This window comes from Gastrolobium bilobum, unplaced genomic scaffold, assembly GCF_033153095.1.
Source record: "Gastrolobium bilobum isolate Gb01-03AN ecotype WA unplaced genomic scaffold, APGP_CSIRO_Gbil_v1 utg10157, whole genome shotgun sequence".
NCBI classification, from domain to species: Eukaryota; Viridiplantae; Streptophyta; class Magnoliopsida; order Fabales; family Fabaceae; genus Gastrolobium; species Gastrolobium bilobum.
Genome location: NW_026899527.1, coordinates 25,573 through 37,647, shown reverse-complemented (window position 1 = coordinate 37,647; position 12,075 = coordinate 25,573). Strand labels below are relative to the sequence as shown.

The 12,075-nt window shown below is 32.5% G+C and overlaps 3 protein-coding genes across 3 annotated transcripts; all 3 read right to left on the bottom strand.

The window, feature by feature from the left end:
• Window positions 1–1,394: 1,394 nt before the first annotated feature.
• Window positions 1,395–2,696, bottom strand: LOC133290937 (protein FAR1-RELATED SEQUENCE 4-like). Its single transcript, XM_061489098.1, has 2 exons — window positions 2,050–2,696; window positions 1,395–1,977 (listed from the first exon to the last, which is right to left on the bottom strand). Exons 1-2 carry the CDS (start codon window positions 2,694–2,696, stop codon window positions 1,395–1,397), a joined length of 1,230 nt encoding a protein of 409 aa, XP_061345082.1.
• Window positions 2,697–2,873: 177 nt separating this feature from the next.
• Window positions 2,874–3,566, bottom strand: LOC133290938 (protein FAR1-RELATED SEQUENCE 5-like). The gene has a single exon (XM_061489099.1). The coding sequence runs from the start codon at window positions 3,564–3,566 to the stop codon at window positions 2,874–2,876; it is 693 nt and encodes a 230-aa protein (XP_061345083.1).
• Window positions 3,567–6,055: 2,489 nt separating this feature from the next.
• On the bottom strand, window positions 6,056–7,134 carry LOC133290939 (ethylene-responsive transcription factor ERF008-like). Its single transcript, XM_061489100.1, has one exon. It carries the CDS (start codon window positions 7,053–7,055, stop codon window positions 6,588–6,590), a length of 468 nt encoding a protein of 155 aa, XP_061345084.1. The 5' UTR covers window positions 7,056–7,134; the 3' UTR covers window positions 6,056–6,587.
• Window positions 7,135–12,075: the final 4,941 nt, after the last annotated feature.

Below are 12,075 nucleotides of genomic sequence, written 5' to 3'. Positions count from 1 at the left end.
CTGGTTGCTGAATTTTATTAAATCAACTCTAGTTTCAGAACAGAAGTAGCAAAAGTTTGCTGAGATCAAAGCTAGACTAGATGAAGCTGATGTTCTGTACAAAGTTGAAATGTTTGCTCACACCTCCCGACTTAAAGAGACATGGTTGAATCTTTACAAGAAGGTGTCACAGAGCAAAAGGATGCTTATGGAGACTGACAAGCTTGTTGAAGCTTCCAAGTCTCTTCAGATCAAATGGAAAGCTGTGGTCGGCAGGAAATAGAATTTATGAATATGAGTTGCTAGTGCAAACGTTCCTAATGTATAATGAATTATGTGAAAAAAAAATTCACTTGATAAGCTATTTGTCAAGCAGTTTTATCTTTCTTCTTTTTAGTCTTTTTGGATTATCATGTCATTTCTACTTGTCCAGTTCAATATCAAGTCACAATTTGATTCAATATCAATTTCAAACCTTATTTGCTATTTATTTTAATGCCCTAATTTATTTCTTTCCTTCTTGTCCTTTTGAAATTACTTGAAACATGTGTTGTAAAAGTAAATTGGATGACTTTGCACAAAATCAGCTCCAAAATAAATATGTGTTTAATGTCTGCAACATGAACTATTTACACCAAATACACAAGTTAACTTTGAGAACTTTGGTCAACAACAGTTCTATAAACAGAAATGTAGACTTTCTCCTTAACAAAAAAATAGCACCAGCAACAAAAAATAGCTCCAGCACCATTAACAAAAAGACACCACCAGCAACCAGAAAAAGCCCCAGCACCAACACATTTCTTTAAAAAACCTCAACAAAAAAATAGACTTTCTCCTCCAATTTGGGCAAATGAGGGACAAGAACAGCACCATCAACAAAAGGAAGTGGACAAGAACAGCACCAGCACCAGCACCAGCAACAAGATTGCATAGATTGTGGTTTTTAACAGTGGTCAAAATGGATCTGTTATAAATGAATGTGCAGGATCTTGCCAACAGAAATGGCAGTGGTCAAAATGATGAATCTGTCAATTTGCAGGGAGAAATTTATCTTCCAAAATCATGGCTTGTCTGACCCCATGTTCCTTCCGAAAAATTGTTGTTTGACACAATAAAGAAAAGTGAAAAATCAAATTTTAAGTAAGATTATATTTAGAAAATTATAATACAATAATACTACCTGTGTATATGGTACTTGAGGGATACATGGAAAATAAAATGTTGGAAAAGTATTAGCATTTGCCACTTGAGAGATATATGGACAACCAAAAGCAGGGGGAGGTGTTGAAGATGAGCTAAAATCTTTGGCATTTGTACTTGTAGCTTTACCTATATAATTTTTTTTGAAAATAACGATAAGAATATGATTCTATAAAATTAAAAAAGTGAAAAATTCAAATTATATTATTCATTTAACCTTTTTCAGCAGGATCATGCCTTAGAGGTTTAGATGTAATAGCACCTTGAGATATGCTTCTAGCTTGTGATGTATATTTCTTACATCTTTTCTTCTCTAGTTGACTTTTCATTCTAGCATTTGTAACTCCTTTTGCTCGAACACGTTCTGGATCTAGTACCCTTTTTCTATTTAATTTACTATGCTCATCCTTCTCTTCATCACTAGTCATATCATTCGCTTCAGTAGGTTTGCTAGTGAAAGGGTCAATCGAGCTAGTATTTTTTAACATCCTTTCCAACATTTTTATCCCTTGCTCAAGGTGATCTTCAGCCATTTTGGTTGATTCATTTGCCAATGCACCCTTGGTTGCAAAATAAATGGCTTTCCTCATTATTTGTCTCATGCGTAGATTAATTCTTTGTGCTGAAACCTCACAAGCTTGGGGTGGAATGCTATCACTTACATTAAAACCATCTTTCGCATCTTTTGTCCACCTCTTCAAGATATATTGAGAAGGTATATGAAAAATATTGTGAAAGTTAAGTACCTTCAATGCATGAAGACATAAGAGACCAACCGATTGAAACTTCTTACAACTACATTCAACCAAGAAATTTGCAGATTCAAATGTCACAAAATATTATTTTTCATCTCCAGATTTAACCAACTTGTAACCAAAGCAAGTTCCATTTTCGTTGGTTTTTTCAATGGCCACAGATAAAGATTCACATAGTTCTTCAAAGAATTCTTCAAAAATAACATGAGTATAGACTTGTGCAGCTTGTTTGGCCATACCTGCAAGTTTTTTTAACTGAGGAGGTGCAGATTGATTGCATTCAAAGTCCTTTTGCAGCTCTGACCAACGTCGATGCTCCAAAACTTTTTCATAGCGAAGCACAAATTGAGAAAAAGACATTGTTTTACAAGTTACAATACGAAAAATAGTATTCATACTCTGACTTCTTTGTGTTGATAACATGCCAGCTGAAAAATAATTCTTACTAAATCCTGGACACCATTTTTCCCGTAACTCAGAGAATTTTTTCAACCATGAACATTTTGAAATTTCTACTTTCGTGAGTAAACGTGCCCACACTTCTTCAAACTCTTGCTCAGATTCACAATTGTATAGACACCTATTAAATAGAGCCTTAAAGTCAGGTTGTCTCAAATAATACGAAAGATGCTTAGCAGCATTTTGGCTAATATGCCACAAACAAAGTCGATGTTGAGCTTCAGGAAGAACTCTCTTAATAGCATTGTCCATTTCTTGACATTGATCAGTAAAAATTGTTTTAGGTTGCAGTCCACCCATTGCCTCCAAAAAAGATTCAAAAAGTCAAATGAATGACTCTGTTGTCTCATCTAACAAGAAAGCACAACCAAACAGAACACTTTGTTTATGATGATTTACCCCAATGAAAGGTGCACAAGCCATATTATACTTGTTTGTTCGGTAGGTTGTGTAAAAAATGACCACATCTCAAAGTGACTATAATCTGTCCTTGATATGCCATCTCTCTAAAAAAAAATTAGTCATGCGATTCTCACGATCAACTTGCATTGTGTAGAAAAAGGATGGATCATTTGCTTGTAATTTTTTGAAATGGTTAATAACACTTTTTGCATCTCCTGCTTCAAGAGTGTTGCTCCTTTTACTTTGTAAAAAATTATCACAATCATGTTTTAAAAATCCAACATGTTGGGGTCCTCCTGCAACTTCAACAAAATATGAATACATACCACATGGTTTTATGCCAGCATTATCCATATCTTCAATCATTTTAGCATGTGCTTCATCAACATGTCTTTGGGATCTTAGCATAGCTCGCGCGCATGATTTTACAAGATCATGATTATGATCGGGAATGAATTTATAAACAATCCAATTATCCCTCTCAATTTTAAAGCATATCATAGCTGGACAACCTGTTCTTGTTTCTCTCCTATTTACTTTCTTCACATGTGAAGGATCCTTCAACCTTCTATATCCTTCTCTTCCACAAACAAATATTCTTTGGCTTATGGTCCCATCTGCTAATGTTCGATACTGTGCTTTTCTCACAGTGAAACCAGTCAATTTAGCATATTCATTATAGAACTTATAAGCTTCATCTTCAGATGAAAATATCATTCCAATTTTTGGCTCATATCCATTTTCTTCTCTTGTCACAATCAATGGCATCTTTGTTTGTTCAGCATCATGTTCACTTTCTTAAATACTCACTTCACTAGATGACAACTACAACTCAAATAACCAAAAAAAAAATGAATATTAAAAAAAAGAACAGGGGAACAAGAACCATAAAGCCAAAAAATTCTCTAATTCTTTGGATGTTTAACAGCATTTTAGGAACCCTTTTAAAATTGGCAACAAGAACCATAAAGCCAAAACAAAAAATAAATACTTGTTTGCATGTTTCAATAATAGTCAAATGTTCCTATAAGTTAATACTTTATGCACCTGAACTTCCATTTGGTTGAGAAGTTGAGTTCCCTGCATCAATCTTCAATGGGTGATAATCAACAGAGAAAAAAGATGGAAGATTGCTTTGCTAATCTAGAGATATCAAAACTTTCGTGGTTGAAGCAAAAGGACTAAATGCAATGACAGGATATGTGGATGGAGCGATTGCTTATGAACAAAACAAACAACCATTAAACAGATAGCATAAATATCCCTTCAAGGTTAACCTCAATAAATGACATAAAGCCAAGTGTAACAACACCTCACAATGCTTCGTAGTATCAGCGAGAATTCCTAGTGACTCCCCATTTGGAAGAACAGCCAACACCCACGGAGATTTGCTACGACATGCTCACGAAGGACTGCATTGGAATGGTTTCCCCCATACTAGCTAGTATTAGCTGAAATTAGGATGAAGTTTCTTAGTGTTTTTATCTTCCAATTATTGCCTTTATTTCCAAAAAATAAAAGTAAATGCAAGAAATATGAAAGAAAATACAGAGGAACTTGAAATAAGAGAAAAAAGATAGCATACCAGGCAAAAAAGCTGGCGAGAGTTACAGGAAAAGAACTATCAATTTTTTTGTTTAAATAAAAAGCATTAAAAATTAAAATATTAGTGCCATGTATGAAAGATGACATGGAAAAATAATACAAATGTCAAAATTTGGATGGAAGTATTATTGAGCACTCGGTGCTACAGTAGTACTTTAGATTTGTCCCTCCTTCTTACGCTGTCTGTTTCTTTTCATTTTTCTTGTTTTCTGATTTATATTTGTTCGACAAAATTATTGTCCCTGTCTAACAAGCACGGACAGACACTTTTTTTAAATTTGTGCCTGTCGGACACATGTCGGACATCGACACGTTTCGACACGCGTCCGACACGTGGTCAACGCTCTGACATACTTTTCTGACACGCGGTCAACGTTCCGACACGTTTTTTTTAGGTCTAAATTTTATTTATTTATTTATTTTTTGGTATCCTATTTTATTTAATTAACTAAACATAAAAAAATTATAAATCAATTTTTTCTGTTATAAAATTTGACATGAAAAATTAACAAGGTACGAAAAATTATTTTTTTTTTATATTTTTGTTATGAAATTTGAATATTTGATTGTTTATATTACTTATTATGGGCAGTTATATGTATTAAATATAAATTATATTATATATATTAAAAATATTATTTAATATCAAAATGTGTACCAACGTGTCGAAATATGACATTTTTTAGAATTAACGTGTCTGCGTGTCGTGTCCCGTGTCAGTGCACCATAGGTCCCTGTGACTCAATTACACAAAGGGGTATAAATAGACTAGACTAAATTAGGTTTTGGTTTAAATAAGTCAAGCTTGATCTAGCCTGTTAGCTTGTGTAGACCGAAATTACAAATTTGACCTGACCTATATTTAAAATATAAAAATCTTAGCTTAAGCCTATTTAAATCTATTAAATATTTAATAATTTCAAAAAATAATTAAAATAATTTATTTTATTATTCAAAAGTATTAAAATAATAATTTATTTTAAAACAAAAATGTGATATAAATCAACATGTAAACTTATAGATCCGACATATATAAAATAAGGGTTTCATGTTTATCATGTAACATAATACAACTTCACTTTCCTACACACACATTAAAAAGGTAGGGTCCACATATTTTTCTTTCTCTTTCATTATTCTACTTTCTCTCTCCATTTTGTTGTATCTGTTGGAAACAAAACTTATTATGTAACATAACATTAATAAAACCCATAAAATAATCACCTGTTTTTTAAATATGTTTTTTTTTTAAAACCTAAACATGTTGTATCCAATTATTTGGCCTAATATAAGTTAACCCATTTTCACCGGACAAATCTGAGACAGCCTAATATAAGTTAGCATATTTTCACCGGACAAATCTGAGACAACAAAGCCAATTAACAGACCTATTCCATCCATCACCCTCATTATCATCGAAACAGAGCAGTGTCCACATCATTTTCCCTCCCAATGTTCCCTTCTTCTCTTCACAACCCAACAAAACTCAAATCTCAGAAAGAGTCGGCAATTAAAATTTAAAATAAAACAAAACAAAAATAAAAAGCATCATAAAAAATTTAAAGAAAAACAATAATGATTAGGTAATTTACATTTAAAATTTTTACAACGCCCCAAATTTCACTGTGAAATTGGGGATAATGATCAAAGTGTCACGTTTGGATAAAAAAATTACTAGACTGCCACGCTAACAGTAAATTTTATCAAAATGTCACGCAGCATAATTCGCTACACAGTGTAGCGAATTATGCATATAAGTAATTCGCTACACAATGTAGCGAAATATGTCACGTCAGAATGCACAGAACCAAAAATGCCACTGTGTAGCGAATTATGCATATAAGTAATTCGCTACACTATGTAGCGAATTTCTCAAAATTTGACATGTGGCATTTTTGGTTCTGACGTGACATATTTCGCTATATTGTGTAGCGAATTACTTGCATGCATAATTCGCTATATTGTAGAGCGAATGATGGCGCGTGACATTTTGCCAAAATTTACTGTTGATGCGTAGTGATAATTTTTTTATCGCAGGCCACTGTTCCTTGAAATTGCACTAATCCACGTAAGGACACGATAGGATTTCACTCAACATCGACATCTCCTTGCTTCAAGCCGTAACCTCCACGGCGCATGTTAGCAACCACCCTAACAGTAGGGAAGAAGAGAGACAAAAAGCTTCTAATCCCTGTCTTTGACACAATCCGAAATCTCGGGTTCGGTTATCTTACTAAGGTCAACCCGTTCCGCAAATTCCCCGGCTGCGGCGGCGGCGGAAACGTGTGGATGCTGGCGGTGGAGGATGGCCTGGAGAGCATCCTCTCCGGCACCGACGTCCCTGGCTATCTTCCGAATAGAAGCTTCCGACATGTCGCAACCGGCGGGGCCACCTTCTCCGACCAGAAGCTGCGGGAAGTTAAGGCGATCCAATGGTTTCCCGAAATAGAAGCTGGCGGTGTCAAAAGCACGCGCCGCCGCAATGGGCGTGGAATAAGAACCGAGCCAAATCCGGGAAGTCTTTCTGGGTTCTCGAATCTCAGCGACCCACTTGCCCCCTTTCCTCATCCTGATTCCTCTGTACCTCGTCGTCTCGCCCTCTCTTCCTCTCTTCCTTGTGGTTCCTCCTTCACCATCACCGTCACCATCCATCTCTGCAAAAACCAAACACTCTACTCTCTACTCTCTACTCTCTCTCAATCAAAAGAGCGAGAGAGTGAATCTTCATGAGGATTAAAAAAAATCAAAAGGGTAATGTGGGGTTTTGGTGAAATACGAATGGTACTCTACTCAGCCTCGTGTGACTTGGCCATTCACCTGGTCGTCTGCGTAAACCATCCACGTCGGTATCTTCCAAACCCGTTACGTTTTATACAAAATTTAAAACAATTGATTGCAGCAACTTAATCTCAAATTCACTATTTAAACCAAATGATAAACTCACCGACAAGGGAAGAATTTCTATAGTCTAGGCCCGAATTTGTAGGTGCTCCTTCTCGGGATAAAAAGGAAAAATGAAAGAAAAATCATGAATAAAATGATAAATTTTTTTTTGATTGTGAGTGGGACCTAAAAAAATTAATAGGCCGGAAACTTCTAATTAATTTTCCACCGACAATATAACTCAAAGGGCCCCTCTGTCTCATTTTCCTCGTATTTATATGGTATTCCATGCCTTTTACTTTCTCTTTCGATAATAGGATTTTAGAAAGAAACAAAAAAACAAAAATTTATAAGAAGATTTATTTTTAAAATAAATGAATAAATAAGAGTATATTCACTTCTAATTTTAATTTAAAATTAGCGTAATCTTAATTTATTAAAATTTTAAAATAAATATTACTTTTGATTCTCTATAAAAAATTTAATTAATTAATTATCACTAGAATCAACTAATATAAAAACTCATGAATAAATATGGTTTTACAGATAAACTCATTTTTTTTAAAAATTCTTTAGAGAAGTTTATTGAGTGATTAATTATAACTATTTGGCTTAATTAATATAAATATGCGTTAAGGTTGTTGTCGTTACCAAAAATAGGTGAATAAATTAATGTGAGAGATATTTTGGAGATATAAATGATAATTTTATTTCTTGCGATACAAAAAATTATTTCATGCAAATACATGAAAATGAATAGGATCTTTTTTTTTTTTTTTCTCTGTCTCCCTTTTATCCTCACTGAATTCACCCACTTCCATGCAGTGGTGGAGTCAGGGAGGAGTTAGGAAACACAATTGCCCCACTCATTTTTGTCTTAAATTACATTAAACTTAAAAGATATGTAGTGTAACATAAGTTCGTCCGCTGCTTGACTCATCCAAGGTTAAATCATGGTTATTTCACCCATTTGGTATGGTTGGAAAAATAATTCCCAATGAGGGGTGTCAGTTCCCCAATCCCACATGTAGAAGTGTAAATGAATTAGGTAGTCTGTCAAATGCCTACAACCTGATTTGCCTTAGCCCTGGCTTGGTCTGACGTGTTTTAGACATAGTATTAGCTTGAACACCTTAAAAGACCTATTTAGATATTAACCACATACCTATTTTTTTAGTCTCTAAGCCTCCAGGTCTAACATATATGTTGCAAGAATGGGATCGCGGCACTCTAAAAATGAAAAAAAAAATTAAAGTAAAAAGAAAAAATATGCCATGGGGGTGTAAAAATATTTTTTTTCATTTGCCCAAATTATTTTTGGGAGAGGTTATAATTATAACCTTTTTTTTCAACCTCTTACAACCATATATCATAACCGTTGATTTCCGCCAATCAACGGTTATAATTTTCGCAAATTAAATTAATTAATTAATTATTAATTCATAATAAATGACAATCGTTGATTGACGAAAATCAATGGTTATGATATATGATTGTAAGAGGTTGTAAAAAAAAAAAGATTGTAAGTATAACATTTCTCATTGTTTTTATTAATCGAAAAAACACCAATTGAGTCATAGAACTCGTGTAATATTGCGGGCAATCCGAACATGAACACCTCGTCCACAAACTTAGGATTTTAGATGCACTTTCAAGTGGGTTCCTTATAGCCCAAAAAAGTATGCAGAAATTGTACTATGCATATTGAAATTATTTTAGGAATTATTTTAGGGGCAGGTTATCTTTATAAATTTTTTTATTTATAAACTCTTACAAATTATATTATCTTCTCCCGGAGAACACGGGTTACACTACGTTCTTCCGAGAGAACATAGTGTAATTTGTAAAAAATTTCAAAAAAAATTTGTAAACAGATCCTTCCTTATTATTTTATATGAACATTTGATAAATTTGTTAACTAATTTTTTTTTTATTTTTGGTAATTAAATTTGTTTACTATTTAATTTCTCACACTTGCTTTCTTCGTGTTACTCAATTTGTAAAATGCTAGGAATAGGCATACTGGATGAACCATTGTGAATCATATTAAAGCATCCTTAGATTATTTAGTATAATAATGCACTGACGTAAATTTTTGAAGTATAGAAATCTACAACAAAATTTTACCTTCATTAATTTTGATTAGACTTCATTAGAATCGTAGTGTAAAAATAAAGAGGACACACAAAGGGTAATGTAATCAATTTCACATTGCTCTAGCCAATATTTGTGTAAATCAAATGACATGCAACACAAAACTACTTGTGTTGTGCATTGATTATCAAACATCACTCAAAACAAAAAAGTATGTTGTGACTCGGCTACTTGTCGTCTGTTGTTCTGCAGAGTGTTTAGTTTAAGGGTTTTATTTTCTCATTTCATATAATAAAAAAAATTTCTCCAACTTTCATTTCGATTTTCATGCTTTTTTTTAATAAAGTGGATCCCACCATTTGTTCTATGTGCAGGAAACAAGTTTTCTCTTACGTGAAATGAGAGAAATAAAGCCCTTAGTTTAAATACAAAATCTAGTTATTATACGAATATGTTGTAACACCTTATAAATCAAATAATAATAATTTTTATTCAAAGTTGATTTTTTAAAAACAATATGCTCTATAATAAAAAAAACAAAAGAAATATGTTTAGCTTTAATTTAAGGAAAAAAATCTAGCATACTACCGATGTATGTACAGCAAACCAATAATAAGAGCACACCATATCACCTGCTTTAATACTGGAAAGAGAGAAAAGAATACTATTGTATTTACACTATGTATTACCGATAGTACACAGTATAAATATCAATGTCGCATCCACTGATTGATGCTACCGTATAGGGGTACTAAACGAATCAGGGCCGTTGTCTCGGCTCATGAAGGCCTGAGCTTATATGTCTTAATTTGGTTATTGGAAGCAGACTTGAACTTGTATAAAAATTTGTTTAATAAGAAGGTCTCAAGCTCCAATTCAAAAGTTCAGCCTTAGAGTCTCTCAGGCTAGCCTAGTATACTAACTTTTATTTTTATTTTATATTTTTTATACTATTCATAATAGTCCTCTCTCTTCAACCCATTTCATCTCATTTTATTGGTTAAACAAATTTTTTTGAATATTTTTGTTCTATATTATGCTTTTTGGATATACATTGAATTTATGAATCTTTGTGAAATTATTAGTGTTGTGGATCATATATTTTATTTGAATAAATTTTTGTAGTCTTATTTTTTTTAAACAGGCTAAACCAAACTTTTATTTTTATAAATAAGACAGGCCATGTGCCGATAATTATATTCATAACAGATAACAAGTTAAGTTAGGCTGACACATTTAAATACAAGCTTAATATTTTAAAATCAAAGCTTGACTCGGCTCGGCCCGTTAATACCCCTACCACCGTAGTACCCAAAATATGCTCTAATTTAATATGTAAGATGATCAACAACCCGATTATGGGGGCGAGTTAGTTGTATAAAGGTGAAAGTGGTTATGGAGAGGTGGTGCGCGAAGGCCTATAAAGGGTTGAGTAAATAGAGAGTGCAACCATGTTCAAAAAAATAAAATATAAAAAATAGAGTACAACAGAGTTTCAATATATCTGAGGACTGAGGGTGAAATGGTTATTTGCAATGGAGTAGGACATTAGTTATATAGGTGGTAAGTGTCTGGTGTGGAGGTGTTGCTTTGCAGGCATGAGGTGCAAAGAATCACACTAAAAAGTGGTCCTTTAGTGTGATTGTGAAATTTGATGAAGGTAACATTTTGTCCTATAGGGAAAATGGATATTGAACCAGACATAGAGCCTAAATGGTCCAATCCAGATGGTATTTCAGTTGATGTCTGGGAGTTAAGTAGGTAAAAGTGAGAGCATGTGTTTGATTCTCTCTAGTATCATCTTTGAGAGAGGTTTAAAGTTTTAATTCTGAACTCACCCTAAAGAGAATTGTCTCCCGCAAAAGACATTTGTGGTTTATCTAAAAAAAAATAACCTTATAAAAAATTTAAAATTAAATTATTGTGTTAATAGAAAACCATAATTATATAAAGGGATAAATAAGAGTTATGTTGTAAGAAAAATAATTTGGTTATGTTAAGATAAGATAAAACAAAATTATTGAACAAAGTGTCTTATCTTATTTTTTTATTATTATTTTTTTGTCTTTTAGTGTTGCATGATAGGAATTTCCTTCATGTAACATGACAGAATAAAGGCCCTTATATAAAATATATAATTTGAGCATAATTTAATAGTTTGAAAATTATAGGGACTATTTGAAAATTTTCAGAGTTTGAATAGACTCCCAACAAATATTGCGAAGTAATTAACACAAATAGCTAATTATGTACATAAAAATTGAAAATTTTATATGAAACCTTTGAGAAATCCCTTGAGTTAAGCAAAGGTGTTTTTTGATTTCCAGTTTATAAATAATAAATTATTATTTAACTATTACACTATTATTTTTAATTTTTAAATAGTTTATTATTGAAGTTATTATTTATCATGTTATATTTTCTTATTAAATTTATTATATCAATGGTAATATTTTTTTCTATAAATAGAAGCAGCGGTATTTGCTATACTCTCTCCCTCCACCCCCTAAAAAAAAACCAAAACAATCATTGATTTTTCGAATAAAAAATTCAAAACACTTTTAGCTTGTTTTTGGCTTGGTTTTACCTTTTATGTTCTAATTAAGAAGCATAAAAAATACAGAGAATAATGTGTTTTATTAATGGTAATATTGTAAGGGAAAAATATTTTTACAATTGCTGCAAAAAAATTTAT

What these genes read in the sequence shown, in the direction of transcription:
- LOC133290937 (XM_061489098.1), bottom strand. Translation starts at nt 2,696, where the DNA reads ATGGGTGGACTGCAACCTAAAACAATTTTTACTGATCAATGTCAAGAA. An exon ending in GGAACTTGCTTTGGTTACAA is followed by an intron (nt 1,978 to 2,049) that starts GTTGGTTAAATC and finishes GGTTGAATGTAG; the next exon opens with TTGTAAGAAGTTTCAATCGG.
- LOC133290938 (XM_061489099.1), bottom strand. Translation starts at nt 3,566, where the DNA reads ATGCCATTGATTGTGACAAGAGAAGAAAATGGATATGAGCCAAAAATT.
- LOC133290939 (XM_061489100.1), bottom strand. Translation starts at nt 7,055, where the DNA reads ATGGATGGTGACGGTGATGGTGAAGGAGGAACCACAAGGAAGAGAGGA.